The following is a 17,041-nucleotide window of genomic DNA, read 5'->3' as shown; positions in this document are numbered from 1 at the left end:
CAACCCTTTCACCGACTCGTCTGGAAAACTTTTGACAATGTGCTCAAGGCAAGCCTCCAATGATGAAGGTGTGCAACAGCTTCTAAACCTTCATAACTTTGGGAAAACAAAATTTGAATCGTTTGTATCTTCCAGTTTTCTTGAAGATCAAAAGTTAGGAGAACCAATAACCAAAGTATCAGTAGACTTGTTCGGCAAAACGCGAACAACAAAGAGGAACACACAACCCATAGTCAAATATAAATCATCCCTCCTTCATAGAGTGTTCGTTTCAAGCTATGCTTGTGGCAGAGATGATTTAAAACTTTTCTTTAAGCACGAAGTGTCATTGTACTCTGTAGCATTATCTGCAAACGGTTCTTTGAGATCTACAACAAAATCGGCTCTCCACACAATTTTAGAACGCTTTGGATGTCCACAATGTACTGCACCAAGTTGCAACGTCTATGTTATAGAGTCTATAACGTCTACAATATAGACGGTTCAGCACTCAAACAAATAATAAAAACCAGAGGTAATGTGAAAACATTTGAAGAATACATTTTTTAAATCGTTATCCCTTACGTTACTAGCAAGGCAGCAAAGTAAAATCGTGTTGACATTGTCTTCGATGTATATCTGAAAAGTAACATCAAGTCTTCAGTAAGAAACAGGCGAGGATCTGGATGTTACGAGGCTGTTACACGTAATACTCGTCTTCCTCTCAACTGGTCTGAGTTTTTGAGAAATGACAGCAACAAAACTGCGTTATATCAACTGGTTCAACAAGCTGTGATAAGATTGTTGTAACATCGTTAGATACAGCTCTTAGTAATCAAACATTGGACATGTCTGAGATTTCTCCGTGTGATCACGAAGAGGCAGACACCCGTATGCTTCTCCATGTGAAACATGGAAAATCCGATGCCATAGTCAAAACATTAAATACCGATGTGGTAATTAACTAATTATTCCAATTTCGTGTTTTGACAAATTAGAAATCTGTAAACTATGGGTTGAATTTGGAGTTGGAGAAAAAACTCGCTTCATTCCAATCCATGATATTGTTTCATCTTTACCTCAATCTCTGATGATTTGCGTTTCTTTGCCTTTGTTTTATGCTATCACAGGCTGTGATAGGCTACTGTTTCGTCTTTTTTCGGCTTTGGAAAAAAAAAGGCTTGGGATGGTTGGATGCTTAATCTTACCGAAATGTGTGGTTTATTTAACTCTCTGAATTTCTCAAGCTCTCCCAGTTCTATAAATGACATACAAAAGTATGTCATGGCTCTTTATGGCAGTGGTCCTACTATCACTGATGTAGACGATTGCCGTTATATGATGTTTACCAATGGTTGCATTATTCAAAGGCTGCCACAAACGTCAGCTGCTCTGATGCAGCATTCACACAGAGCGATATATCAAGCTGAAATATGGAAATCAAGCCTCGTAAATGTTCAGCAACTATCTTCTCTTTTAGCTTGGGGTTGGAAACATAATGATGCAAATCAGCTTGTTCCGTTTTGGACCTCAAGCCAATCCGCATCATCGATTCACGAAATAATACATCATTGTAGTTGTCAATCTACTTATGGCTCTCAGTATTCCTGTAAGAAAAAATCCATAACATGCACAAGCCTTTGTTCATGCGAGTACGAAACATGCAATTCGACCACACAATCTCCAATCCTCTCTGATGTTTCATCTTCAATCCACATTGACGTTTCATCTCCAATCCACACTGACCATTCAAGAAATGCTTTTGATTTTCTAAATTCTATGTTGTAACTTGAAAAAACTTATCGTACGAATTTTCTTAACATCAAATTACGTAGGCCTATGGTATGAATTTAACACTAAAATCCGCTACTGGTAGTTTTTTCATCTTGAATCGACAGTGTTAAGACTCAGACATTGCATAATCTGGTGTCGTGTATTCATTTGATTTGTAGATCATAATTCCATAGTATTTTAACTTTTAAAGTGGCATGGCTAAAAGGGAAATTCACTCCTGGTAGTTGCTTTTCTGGTTATATCCTTGATGACGTCATTATTGCGTCATACTGTACTGGTATTGTTGTTATTGCTTGCAATTGCAAAATTTTAAGCATTTGCAAAACTTATAATGATAGTATTTGATCGCTTTTTTCAGAATAAACTTACCTTTGGTTCTTAAATTTCATGTTGTTGCGTCTTAATAATGTAATGATGACGTCATAAAGATGCAATCATGACGAAACTACTTTTGGGAATTGTTAAATGATATTAGTAACCGGTACTCCAACTAAAACCAACAGCAAACGACCAAAATAGGTTATAAAAGCAAAAAAAAATTTGATGACATCATCAATCAAACTATTTTATGTTTGTTTTGTCTCACTTATTTGTGTGTGCTTTTTAAGTAAAAATATGCAAAAATCAAATATGCAATTGCACAAAATGCCGTGAAAAGAGCTGAAACGTGATTTCTGGGGAAATCCCCGATTTGGGGGTGATCACGTGACCCAAAAAGTTGTGGCACCCAATAAAATCAAAGTTGGGTTGACCAACTGCAAAAATATGCAAAAAAACAACGTGTAACACTTTTAGCCTAAAGATTCCTCTAAGGGCCTGAACTAGATTGCGAGAGTTCATTTAGACCGATCACGATGGCGGCTACGGCTGCATATTAAACCAAGTGGCATATGAAAGCACAAGCAATGCCTGACTTAGAAAAACATGACATGTCTTCAAAATTAATAGCTAAGTATGCATTAGTGCTAAACCGTAGGCCTACTGGGAATACGAAGAATCGGGCAAGTTGGCGTACAAGAAGGTTATAGAGATGAAAGTGCAAGGCAAGGGGCGGACCTATGTGTAGATAGCCACTCTCCAAGCGGGAAAGAGAAATCGGTTAATAACACTATATTGCAAGAGAAGATTTGAGGTAAATGGATTTCTGTTAAAACCGAAAAGTAGTATCCTTTAAAATATAACAAACCGCAAAAAACACAATAAACGAGCAGTTGATGACCAGGCCTGAATGATTAAATTCGTTGCTTCAACCAATTTCTGATGTCAGCAAGGAATTGATCAGGAATCCCTTCAGTTTCATGGATGAGCTCGTGGAAACAGCCTTCGTATATCTGCACAAAGCGCAACAAACAGTTCACACATTGCGTCACAGGAAAGGTTCAATGGTGTGGGCTCAAACAAGATAAATTGTACGTCACAACCATGACGACTATAGCTCGCTATGGCCACAACTATCAACGCAGATGACTGCAGTCTCGTATAGTTTGGTAAATTGCAAAGCAATTCAAACCCCTTTCGTAAAACCATGTATATACAAAATAAAAATGTTCTGCAAAATTTCACGAGTAGAAATAAATTTGTGTGGTTTATCTTCTGGGCTAGGAATGGGCAATTCAGAATAATTCACTATTCCAGAATTATTCCGGAATACTAAACCGAATCCAGAATACCAAATCCTATTAACTTCCAGGCTCCAGCAACACAAAAAGTAAAAAATTTCAGACACAAAAACTACACAATCAAAGTAAATGTTTGTTGCAATGCAACACATTAAGGCATTCTAAATGACTTCCAGCCAAACGGGAGCAGTGTTGCCAGATGATGGAAGCCACTTGGCAACAAAAAATAACTAAAATTTCACCAGATATTTAAAACACCCTAAATAGGCCCGCAGCCAAACGGGGGCCAGGGGGCCTCATCCCCCCCTGAAAAAATTTCTTCCCCCTGGCAAAATCCCAACATTCTCGAGCAACAGCTACAATTATAATGATTTTGCCCAAAACAATTTTTCAGCCCCCACTAAAAAAAAGTTGGCCCCCCTTGCTCTGCGGTCTGGCTACGACCCTGACCCTAAATAAAGCAATTTTGCTTAAATACAAATAGTTTTTAAGACACCGCCATCATCCATATGCAAACCTCTTGCAAAACGTTTTCTATACGAGCAGGGATTATTTGCTAAAAAGTTTAAAAAAATTGAAAAAGCTTTCTTGAAAAAAATTGAGTAGGGAAAATTTCACCAGATTTCACCAAAAAGTTATCTGGTTCCAAGGTCAAAAAGCTTGGCAATAAAGACCTCTAAATTTCACCAGAATTTTTTAATTTGATATTCTATTTCCCCATCTGGCAACGCTGAACGGGAGCGCAGCTTAGTTGCCGTCAAGCCCGCAGTGGAAAAGCATCGCTCGGAAGACGCTGAATCGCTGATGTGACAGGTATGCTGAGATATTTCAGAGTCAACTCCTTTAGCAGGGGCATCTGCTCAATGTTGTTACGCCCACCAGTCAAACTATCGCAGACTCGTATACGCACGTGGATTGAAAAAAAGCATTGCACGATTGTGCATGTGTACAAAGCGTGAAGAAAATTGCGCGCTTAGTTTCTTTGATTGCTCATGCGGCGAGTGACGTAGAGTTGCATGCGCCGTGCGCGCACCACGCGTGCACAATGTTTTTGAAAGTGCGGAACTGCGGATGGTGTCAGTGCAAAGAAAAAAGTGAGTAAACCACACTTTTTTTCAGTTCACTGTCTCCAGCTGACAGCTTGCACAAGACTTATGCATATCTTTAAAACCGAATCTTATTACCCGGTTTTATTGCCGTTTTGGATTCGGATAGTTTAGGATCCGAATCCTTCTGGATTCGGTATTCTGAATTGCCCATCCCTACAGTGCTCACCCACAACTCTTCCAACCCATGCTTTTTTTAAATGTAACGTTTTGAAGCAGATAGTCCTCACCTTGATTGTTTTATCCGAACTGTTAGCGCGCCGATACAGATTTCTAGATCCCACAACATTCGTCAGTCCGTCGCGGTCACCATGAAGGATCAGGAATGGATAAGATATGTCGTCCAGCACCTTCTCACACTCCTCGGTTATCAGGTACAACTGGTAGGCCATCCGCAGTCCGATCACCCCGTGGTAATTGAGCGGATCGTTTTTGTACTTTTGCACCTAGACACACAAACTAGCGTAAAAGTATAACAATCAACAACATATGTGCTACATCAACGCCACAATCCCTCACCTGTTGAGAGCTTCTTGATACCAAGTTCGCGTCAAGTTTGGCAATTCCAAAACGTGGAAACATCCAATGAATCCTTGCGAGGAAAAACAGCTGCAAGACACGACAAAAATCATCATTCAATCACATACAAGGGCAATGTTCAAATAAAAATTTTAATATGTTGTTATAACGTTGTTATTTCACTGAGGTTGCATTACTGAAACTGTGCTTCATTGCAGATATGGTTTTGAGATTATGTCAGTCAAACATATGCAAATAGCTTAAAATTTGTGGAACGGCTGGCATGCAGCGATTGATAGTAAGAGACATCATTTATGCCTCTCGTACTAAAGCAATAAACCATCAGATTCAGAGCATTAGACGTCGGAGTTCAATCCAAGTACATTGCAATCAATATCTTGCAACTCAAATTACTTTTTATACTCGTTTTTTTATACCATTGCGTTGAAAAACTCAAGTCATACTATTATTGAACTGGAAAAACTTAAGTCTGTCATTTTCAATCAAAACTCGATAACAAAAACTTTGCAACTACTTCGACCGTTTGTCAGGCTTTTGATTGAAAAGTGCAAAACGATTCAACAAGCCGATGAAGCATATTTTGGTATTTCCAATGCGCTAAACACTCCTTTTTTCCTATTCTCCTCCATTTTCTTTTAATTTTGGTTTTCGACTAAAACAATATAGGCAAAAATGCTTATGTGGCAGGCTTTACATTTCACGATTGAAGCATTGTTTAAATCCTGTTTAGCATTTTATTTTCTGTTCTGCTCGTAAGTGGCCGCAGCAGTTGAGGTCCAAAGTTGATTACAATAACACAAGAAAAATTTGTGATACAGTAGTATTAAGTAGTTATTGTAGTTGTATGGCTTTATCTGGGACGCACAAAGTACTGTCGTTTTTTGCATGTGGTACTTGGGAACTCAGAGCAAATAATCCAGAAGTAACACTGGTACTTGCGAAAAGATATCGAGCGCTCAGGCCTGGTAAGTAACCCTACTGTATCATCATTGGTTCCATAGGAAATGATAAATATTTCTCGTGGCATATCAAAGTTTTCAAGCAACTTGTGAAAGCCAACGCCTGCAGTTTAATATTTTCAAATTCAAATTTGCTCATTTTTCAACGATGTTGTATTTAACATGCAGAAAGAAGATGAATGGGCTGCATGGATCTTTATAAAGCAGTGGTTCTCAACAGGGGGTCCGTGAAGCAATTTCAGGGGGTCCGCGAAAGTTTCCGGGTTTTCTGCACGATTGATAAATTACGAAATTTAAAAATTGTTTGTGCTTTGTTTATGTATTAGCCTACAGTGATTCTCAAACAGTAAGTCGCAACACTGGTGCGTCGTTTGAAATGGTAGCCACTTTAACAAGGAAAAATTCTGCCACTGCAATTGACTAGAATGCACCGCCAACCAATCATAATCAACTTAATTCTTTTGAGACAGCAGGTTGTTGATCAATGATGAACTTTAGAAATGCAAGCGTTAGTCAGCAGTCTCACCACTCACAGCTTTCCAATGACTGCGATTATAACGAATTAATATTGATTACAAGTTTAAAAAAGGGAGATATTGTTTGTAACGGTCGCACGTATTCTATTAACTTTTGATTAAATTTATAGAAAAACATCAAATGAGCATATACATTATTGATGTTTCATCTTGTGTGCCAACATAATTAACATAATTTCGTCAATCGCCAAGTGCATCGCGAATTCAGCAAATTATTCTAAATGTGTTCTTAGAAACTTATGTAACATTTGATTCCATAAGGAGACGCGATATTGGAAAATTATTTCAAATATAAATTTTCAGGGGTCCGCGACCGCTTCGAAGGCATCAAAAAGGGTCCACCAAGACAAGAAGGTTGAGAACCACTGGTATAAAGAAAAAGAATATAGTCTGCATTCGGCCCATCATCGCAAGGACTCGGAGTTTGTACCAGGGCAATTATTTGAAGCACAACTGAACAGTTTCTCAGTAAAAGCATGAACGATTTTCATCTTTACTTTTCAATATTGCCCTTCTATTTTGGTATTGCAGGAAGGCTTACGTGCATAACCAACCACTTGATATTGTTACGTACTTTTGTTTTAAACTGTGATGATTTATTATGCATGGCATGTCTATTTTACGGCTTTTTCAAGCACAATACTGAAAAAGTTTAAAATCCTTTGTTGAAAAAAGTCTTGCCGTAATTAAAAAAGCTTAACCCAGATTCTCAAATTGACAAAATAAGCTACACACCCACTAGTTTTGGAATTTTCAAAGTTAAAAATTCTTTGCACAATGTTGTGAAATAGTCACGTGGGTCGTCAACTCGTCATTGAGAAACCTAAGGATTAAAGATGAATTTTCAGAATATCTAAAGATAAAAAACTCCAAACGACTGCCAATTAATAATAGAGAATCCTGCAAATTTGATTTAATAACTACAGCATTATAGCGTCACATCCACACTCTACAGCGCATAAACATTTGGCAATTTTTTTCACCCGACTAACAAGATTCAATAGAGTGAAGTCAAAGAACATCAGTAGATGGTACCTTAAATGGAGTGAATTCTGCGTTTTTCTCAATCATGGGCGAAGAGAGAACACAGCACTTGAACAGCTTCTGGTGTTCGTGAGCAAGCAACAAGGCAAGTGCACCTCCCTTAATTAAAAGTGAGTTATCAAAATTATACAGCTCAAAGAATTTCATTATCAACCAACAAGTTTTCCAAGTTCCAACTATCACAAGTAATACTAATATCACTATGAAATAAATCATAGCGCCCTATATAGGCTAGTACATAGTAGATACACATGGAAATTTCACAACGTGAGAGATTTTCTTATAAAAACACATAAATTACAACAGGGTTGAGCATTATAACATTATATTTTACATATTTACAAATAGTTTAACAATCAAACGTTTTCGGCTTAACTTAACCCATCATCAGGAATCTGAAAATATTTATAAAAATGCAATAAATTTCAACTTCTTGAAGGTAACTAACTGACTGTAATGAAATTGCGCTCTTCTGATGTGCGTGTGTGACGTCATTATTATTTTGTTTCGAACGCAGGCATTCTTTCTTTATTGGTACACGCGGTGTTTTGTGTTTTCAACTCGTTGCAGTCTTGAGTTTGTTAGCTGGTGTTAGGTTCCTATGTTTACAGAGTAATGGTGTTCTTTTCTGTTTCCGTATGTATTTATGTTCTGTATTTAGAGATCATACTTTTAAGTTAATTAAAACTTCAGTAAGTGAAATATCTGGTTATTGTAACAGAACAATTTAATTAACTTAATTTGAAAATGGAAAGCAAGTTTCATAAACCTAACGTCTTCAAGGCTGATCCAAGTTCTGCGCAATCCAAGAAAACCTGGCTACATTGGTACAAACAATTCACGGTTTCTTAGAAGGTACATCGATGCGACTGATGCGGACAAGCTGAGACGCCTGATTGCGCATGTAGATGCCGACGCTTATGACTATATTAGTGAGTGCGACACGTTCGACAATGCAGTCGCTACACTACGTGCTCTTTATGAGAAACCTATCAACAGTAGTTTTTCACGTCACCAATGGGTCAAATCATTACATTTTAACAAGAAAATTGCAATTTGTAACCCAATGTCTCAAAAACTCATGAATTTTTGATATAAGGTGCACTTGAATGAGCTAAATCCGATAAAATAAATTTCAGTGAAATCCATCGAGAAATGGCCGAGCTACACTGATTTGACTGTACCACTAGAGGCACTGTGTGCAATAAGGTAAAAATACAAATATTGATAAAATTCGCAGTTCTAATGCTAGGAATGTGGCGAAAACTGGTAATATACCATTTTTGGGGGTGTAGAATTCAAAAATGAGGTCAAATTAAGCAAAAAAGACTTTCAAATGGGTCAAAACTGGGATTTTATTTTCTAAAGTGACCCATTTCAAACGCGTGCCCTCCGAAAAGGGGACGATGTTTCGAAAAAATAAAAATAGGAAAATGACCTTCGTCAATCAAGGAATCATTTCCAATGTTCAAAAAAGGTGCCCCAATGCATTTTATAGACAAATTTTAAAATTGCAATGAAAAAAACTCTCAAATAGCACAAAATACTGTAATTTAGTGATCAAATTCAAACATGAAAAGTTTTTACAATTTTTCATACAGTTTTTACAAGTTTTTTACAACGCATTGGGGCACCTATTTTGAATATTGGACATGATTCCTTGATTCCCGAAGGTCATTTTCCTATTTTTATTTTTTTGAAACATCGTCCCCTTTTCGGAGGGCACGCATTTGAAATGGGTCACTTTTGAAAATAAAATCCCAGTTTTGACCCATTTGCAAGTCTTTTTTGCTTAATTTGACCTCATTTTTGAATTCTACACCCCCAAAAATGGTATATTACCAGTTTTCGCCACATTCCTAGCATTAGAACTGCGAATTTTATCAATATTTGTATTTTTACCTTATTGCACACAGCGCCTCTAGTGGTACAGTCAAATCAGTGTAGCTCGGCCATTTCTCGGTGGATTTCACTGAAATTTATTTTATCGGATTTAGCTCATTCAAGTGCACCTTATATCAAAAATTAATGAGTTTTTGAGACATTGGGGAACACCCCTTGTTGAATTATAATGATTTGACCCCAATTGAAAACTTGCAAACAAGAAATAAGTCAATCGCTAGATGACTATCTAAAAGGGTAAAGGGGGGTCCCATACTTGATTCAAGGTATGAGAAGATAAGGTTCGGGTTGTCGGGTATGAGAAGTAGGGTGGGCTGAAAAACACTTATTTTTGAATTTCAAAAAAAAGGTGTTCTAAAAAGCTGCCAAATCGACCTAGAAATCATTTTCCAAAATTTTGGGGGGTGGCCCCCTCAATCGGCCGTGCCACCCGGCCCAAAAGGTCAATTAAAGGTCAAATTACCATATCTCAAAAACTACTTGGGCTGGAAGGGTGAAACCAAGCTCAAAAGAAGCAGAAACATAAAGTTTCTATCTGTTCCAAGAGAACTTTTTAGTATAGTTGCACTACAAATTGAGATATTTAGAAAAAACACATATTTTACTAAAACGAGTGGTTTAAGTCTTGGAAAAAATGTAGAAATTTTCACTTTGGTGACGCATTCGGTCTGAGATGTAGCAAAAACATATATATCATATAACATTTTTAAAAATAAAATCACTAGTAATAGTAGCCTATATATATATCCAAAAAACCTTTACAGCCTGTTTCATCCTATGATGGGATTCATAAGGTTCTTATCCAAGAACTATCTGAAGATCCCATCACAAGGTGAAACTGGCTGTTACGGTTTTTGGTACTAGCAATTTTATTTGATTCTATTTCTCTGCTTGGCCATGTGTTTGGTATTGAGCACTTTTTTGTAGAGCTAATAGTTCAGTTTATGTATATATATATAACATTCAATGGTTTTTCTTGACATGTAATGTATATATATAATATTTTGCAAAGCATGCAAAAACAACATAGAATTTAAAGCAGTTAGTTTCTCCTGTAATGTGTTACAAGTACAGTCAAAGTAAGTACCGGTACTACAACCAGTCAAGCAGCACATCCCCACTTCGCCAAGTATTTAGATCCCGCTCGAGAACCAGCTGGGCCATGGCCTCTCTAGACTTGCCTCATCAAGGCGTAACCGCTTGCTCACTGGTGTTGGACGCTATAGTGCAGACATATTGCGTTGGGGCTTGGCAGAGAGTGCTGCTTGTGAGTGTGGTGAAATGCAGACGGCAGCCCACATTATCAAGGATTGCCGGGCATGCCGGCTATACAGACCTCCTCATGGTATGGAAAGCCTAGTTTCTATCGATGACGACACCAGGCAGTGGTTAACCAACGGATGCCCTGACATATAGCGACAACACGAGAGAAGAAGAAGTACAAAGTCATCAATTATACAATTAATCCAGCATTGCCTTTTCAGTTACGTACTTGCAAAGTCGAGTGATTTGGCATGATTATTGCTATCATCAAATTATGAGTAATGGGGAACAACTATATCAACTATAATATATCATACTTTCTACAACCAGTGAGCAAATTGGACACAAATTAGCAAGAAAACATAGCATAATATACATTTCCGTTTTTCTCTGAAATTGGTAGGTTCATTTATGATAGCCGTCAATAATTTATGGCGCACATTGACTACTTAATTGCATGCATCCCAACTCATAATAGATCTATGTATGTTATATGAACCGCATTTATCTGCACCTTGCATCAGCACATTTCAATCCTGCATCACATATCTATTATATAGAATAGAGAAATATTATTCAATCTGTTGTTAATTTACATGGTGAATTGTTTTTTTGTCGAAACATTTTCATCAGTTTTTGTAAAAGGATTCTTTGTCGTATCATCCCATCCCTTCTTTCAAATGTTGCAACTGAACTGGATGCTTCAGATACAAGTTTGACATGTTTTTCTACAGTTTGGTTATGGCAAGGATGTTCAAGTTGCAATGGACTTTGTCTGATTTGTTCAATTTAACTATCACTGAGATGTCTTTGTTAGAGAAGGTTCTTGCAGGCCAGGAAAATCCAGGTTCACCATTTTGTGAAATGCCTTTGCTTTTACATTGATTTTCGGAATTAAAAACTAACGAACTGAACTTGCTGCCCTCTGGCTCTGCCTGTCTTGATCTTCTAGTTCCAGAAACCCTCCTTCAAAGTTGTTCCTAATTTGAATTCAGGGATCCTTCCACGCAGGGACAACACTTTGTTTACAGCTTTCCTGTGGATACTTTCATCCTTGTGTCCAAGCATCCCCAAAATAACTTGTTCAGGATGTGCAAAAAAGCCATTTCTTTCCACAACTTCAAAGGCAATATCAGCAATTTGTTTGTTTGGAAATTTTATGATCCTTTGTAGCATATTATAGAAGTTTTCTGATCCATGTGTAATTTTGTGATTTTGCTTTATTTCAAACCATGATAGAAAATATATCAGCATGCAAAATTTTGCTAGCAACACCAAATTGGTTGAGGGATTTTCTGTTGCAGTATAAAAACGTAGGATGCGACAAGCCAGAGTTAGCCACCTTGAGTGCACAATTGGACCAACCGCGATCAGCTTCAAGTCTATGTTAAAGGATCCAACCATCACTGCTAAACAAATTTTGTAAGCATAATTTTGATCTGCACTGAGATCGTAAATAACATCGTTAAGCAAAAACAAAAAGTTTTGGCAAGTGTCAATGGCTTTTCCAATAGGCCCAGTAAAACTATCTGGACTATGGTAATGCCATCGAGAGTTGCAAAGACATGGCGCAGAGGGAGTTCATTTGCATGTAAAAGGCACACCGACCACTGCAAAGGTCTCTTAAGAAGTACTTCCAGGCGTCTTATGTATCCACAATGACGTCCAGTCATTGCAGGAGTGATGAGTGCCATCTGTTCCTACCATTGCAAGTTTTGTTTTCAATGCAGTGCTTTCCGTAGCTTCATATACACAATTTGCAATAGCTTTTCCTTTTCCATTTTCAGGTGAGAAATGTGTTAAGTAAAACCAGCCTGGTTCAACAACAACTACATAATGTTCTTCCAAGACAGTGGCTTGATAGTGCCTGCCATTATCTGCTTCAAGAAGTGAGAGTGTGGCATCCTTTAAAGAACTTTTCCTCATTATTTTGTATTTCTGCTCTGCTATAAATCGGCACAGGAATCAATTCCGCAGTACTGATATACTTAATAATTTACAGTTTCTGTGATTTTGCCCCTCAAGTTTACCACAAAAAGCGTTTTTTTGAAATAACATAATTTGTAGTGCAACTATGATAAAAACATCTTTTAGGTCAGATAGAAACTTAGTGTTTCTGCTTCATTTAAGCTTTGTTTGACCCTTCCAGCCCAAGTAGTTTTCGAGATATGGCGATTTGACCTTTATTTGACCTTTTGGGCTTGGTGGCACGGCCGATTGAGGGGGCCACGCCCCAAAATTTTGGGAAATGATTTCTAGGTCGATTTGGCAGCTTTTTAGAACACCTTTTTTTTGAAATTCAAAAATAAGTGTTTTTCAGCCCACCCTAATGAGAAGATAAGGTTCTCATTGTACTAAGCCTTCGGCACTAAGGAGAGTAGGGTGGCCAGTTCCTTTCTCTTGGCCGCCTTAACTTCAGCAACTACGCCCACTCAATTTATTACACCCTGGGTAGAGGTGAGCGGTGTTTTCAACAACCAGCTGAAGCCGGGAGTTGAACCAGGTTTGCATAATTGGAAAGCCAACGCCTTATCCGTTGCGCCATCCCACCGATGACTATCTACAAAAGCTAAAAACGTTAGCCAAAGATTGTGATTATAGACAGGTGATGGCAACAGAATGTCAAAACGAGCTATATGCAAAACGTTCATTTCTGGTATTGTCTCTCACAAGATTTGACAGCGTCTTGTGGAAAACAGCACACCAGAAACCACAACGCTAGAAGCTATTTTCAAGCAAGCTCGTTCTTTAGAAATTGCTCATCGAAACTCCAAACAACATGACAGGCCATTTGTGTCAAAGCCAATTTCTGAGTATCATGATGAACCCAGTACTGCTGCTATTCCAAACCAACTTGCGGGCAGTTCCAATCAATCAAGCTTCAAATCAAAATGTGGATATTGTGGAAGTTTTCCAAAACATGCTCGGTCGCTGTGCCCTGGTAGAAAAGTCAAGTGCTACAAATGCAACGCTTACGGACACTACGCGGTGGTTTGTCGCACGAGATGGAAGAAGTCTTCTTCAATGGAATCGCTCGCGGTGGTATCATCGTCGGAACCAACAGGAGATCTCCCGACAAAGGTAAATGTTAGAATTAGCATCAATGGCATTTGGGCTAATGCATTAATTGACACCGGATCCAGTTTAAGCCATGTGGATAAAGAGTTTGTTCGAAGGCATAACCTTGTAGTTCACCCTCAATCATGTAAAATTGGAATGGCGATAAAAGGAAAAGCATCAAATAGTCAAGATTATTGTCAAATAAACATTGAACTCGGGCAACGCAAATATGTTGATGTCAATCTGGTGATTTTGAAACACTTACTGACTGACGTAATTTTGGGCCAAGATTTCTTAAAACTATAATTTATCGTAAAAGTGTGAGAACCTTAAAATGTAAACATGTCAAACTTTTTTGCAAGTTTTTGCGTTTTTTAAGTTTTTATTTCTTTGTAATTTACTCCTTTTTTTTTGATTTTTTCAATTTTTCTTTAGTTTGTTCCAATTTTTCTTTTTCATAAATTTGTTTATCAGATCTCCTCAAATGAAGCAATTCCCTCACAAGTGGATTTGCAGTTCGCTCGCACTCATCACTGACCGCCATTTGGCTACCTACGAAAATCGCAAAGCAATGTGGTTTGTTTCAATGAACGTCTAATAGACGAGTCAATATAAGGTTGAACCCCAAAAAAATTGATACAAAAGGTTTTTCAACGGATTCTTTTACCTATGGGCCTACTAAATAACATACTAAAAGTCTACCAAAATCGGACTTCCAGAAAAGGGTCAATTTCAAGATGGCGTCCAAGATGGCCGCCGGGATGTTATATTGTCTATATCTCAATTGCTATTCAAGCTAGAAAGGCGGTTTAGGTGTCTATCCCTAGGTTTTCGGGTTCAATGAATCGAATTAAATAGGTTAAATTACGATAGGCTGATTATCTACTGAGATACGTATGATTGTATATAATATATGACCTGGGCTAGCCCGGGGACATTTCGGACGCAGCGATAGGCGAACATCAGACAGAGCAGAGCACGATATTAGCAAATTCACTTGAGGCTTGAGATAAACCACAAACAAAATCATCTTGACTTCCATTATGTAACACGAGCTTGAGAAAAGTGGTTTTCCAACATTTCAGTTTCTATACTTTTGGCAGCTTGATAAGCCGAATAGTGGTAAAATTTTCAGAGACAACTCCTCACTTTTTATTTGAATAAATTCCATATGTATTGGCTAAAAACGGTTTCCAGTACAATTTAAAATAAGACATTTTTTCGACGACAAAATACTCGAAAATCCGTCCGTAGTATCCCCAATCTCCCTTAATAAGATGGAATTATCATAACAGCATATTACATGCGGCATAACAAGTACTATCAATACAGGCATCTAAGAAAAACTGCAACCAACAGGAGGCTCATACTTGGCCTCCTACAGTAGATGAATACAGGGGATTAATCTGTTCTAAAGAATGGCGTACCATTAAAGTCTGGACACAGACACATTCAGAAAATCATCAGTAGTAGGCTACACAGTAGGCTACAAAGGTACAGTAAATCGTAAACCAGGGTGATCAGCCTGTTTGTTGTCTTATTGCCTACGGCTGTCTCTATTCATCATCTTCCTACTCGTCTAGAAGAAACTTGTTATGTGGTTTGTCACATTCTTGCAGTTGGCATGGTCCACATGCAGCGTACATGGTAGTCCGCATCCTCTACAGGAGCAGCGGAGTGTCTTACAGGCAGTGGAGCAGTTGCAATGAATGACCTTCAAGAGACTGTCTGGAGCCGCCTTCATTTTTGACATAAGTGGGATGAGCCGATTCTTTTGAAGGTTCCACCTCCAATTCATGACATCCATACTCTCTGCTTTTCCCATCCAGACCATTATCTGGTAGGCTAGTAAACTCGACAACAGTGAAATTGGGTAGCAGATTCAGTTGGTGGCAGACGCTCGGGCGTAACAAATGATGAAGCAGAGACAACTTTCTTGCTGAAGGTGTTGTATCGCATTGTCGCAAGGAAATCTGTGCTCTGGCCATCAAAGAAGACAACCATTAATTGGCACACAAGGTCATCGATTATCTCTGTGGTCTGGTTTGGGGCAGTGAATGCTTTAGCACAAGACCGAAGAACAGGATCTCCATGCACAAGTTTCCGAAAAGCAGTCTTCTTGGCAACACCGAATATCCGAGACGTAGTGTCGTCGTCGACGTGTGAGCGTCTGGGGCCGAGGGTCTATCTTCTTACCACCCCAGATTCACGATGTTCCCGGACTACACTGGAAGGCTACTAGAGAGCAGCCAGTCTTTGGTTTCATCATTGGTCACAACCAGTCATGGCATGGATAAATATCAACTCAGAACACATGTCATGTCCAAAGATTTTTTTCAAACGGTTGATGTTGTATACTTTGGTACTGCCATCAGCTTTGGACTTGTCTGACCTGAAATAAAGGCCCTTACTATCTTCTTGTGCATAGTAAACAATTAACACAAGGAGATCGGTATCTTCTCCAATCAGCGTTGTTGTCTGGAGAAGAGATGTCTTCAGTGTGGCCTTCACAATTTCTACATCAGCATCCCCAGATGCATTTACCACGGTGCAATTTTGTTTCCGAAGTTTATGCTGATTTCATCATCCATATTGTATTGCCGGATGGTGAAATCAGCATATGACCGTGCTATTTCACCATAGCTTTGTCCACCCTGCCATGGTATGCGGTGAAGGAGTGAACCGCCATCAAGTACGTGGCACTCCGTTTTTGGCACAGAATGTAGGATTGCATTACTTGCGTGATCACAGATCGCGTGTGCTAACTGTGGCTTATCAGCTTTTCGGAATACATGTCTCGATTCAAAGAGAGCAGGAAGGAAAGGACTAAGCTCGTAACACATTACTTCCTCCAGTGATAAATGTTCAGCTTGGGAGACCACCATGAAGCGTTGAAAAGGAAGTGCAGTATCAATGGTTCGATCAGGAGCGACCTTGATAGCAGATTTTTTCCCAAGGGTCCTGGCTTTATCCTTTCTACTGAATGAGTGTGTGAATGCAGGTTGTCCTGTCATTTTTTGTAAGACTTTTTGTCCCACAGTCTCATATTCGTGCACGTTCACACTATCATCGGTTACAACACTAGTGACAACGTTCCTTAACGAAGCATCTTGCAAGAAAGGTGAACATACGACAAGTTTTGAACTGATCTTCTCCAGGTCAGCAACGTCCCTTTTCATCCTTGCCTTTGTTGAATCCTTGTGCTATTCAGATGTCGTGAATGACAAGTTTGTAAACTC

General features: G+C 38.6%; 1 protein-coding gene across 1 annotated transcript in view; it reads right to left on the bottom strand.

Moving 5' to 3' along the window:
* Positions 1-2,786: 2,786 nt before the first annotated feature.
* Positions 2,787-17,041, bottom strand: part of LOC145766621 (monoglyceride lipase-like) — a 35,643-nt gene continuing 21,388 nt past the window's right edge. The window contains exons 5-8 of the mRNA XM_082578335.1: positions 7,569-7,676; positions 5,018-5,107; positions 4,729-4,944; positions 2,787-3,104 (exon numbers count right to left, since the gene is read on the bottom strand). Of these exons, the coding sequence (XP_082434461.1) occupies positions 3,006-3,104; positions 4,729-4,944; positions 5,018-5,107; positions 7,569-7,676 (513 nt within the window). The 3' untranslated portion in view covers positions 2,787-3,005. The remainder of the gene's footprint in view (positions 3,105-4,728; positions 4,945-5,017; positions 5,108-7,568; positions 7,677-17,041) is intronic.

The sequence above is a fragment of the Aplidium turbinatum genome, chromosome 3 (assembly GCF_918807975.1).
Source record: "Aplidium turbinatum chromosome 3, kaAplTurb1.1, whole genome shotgun sequence".
Taxonomy (NCBI): Eukaryota; Metazoa; Chordata; class Ascidiacea; order Aplousobranchia; family Polyclinidae; genus Aplidium; species Aplidium turbinatum.
The sequence above is the reverse complement of the archived record's forward strand: the minus strand, read 5'-3'. Positions and strand labels throughout refer to the sequence as shown.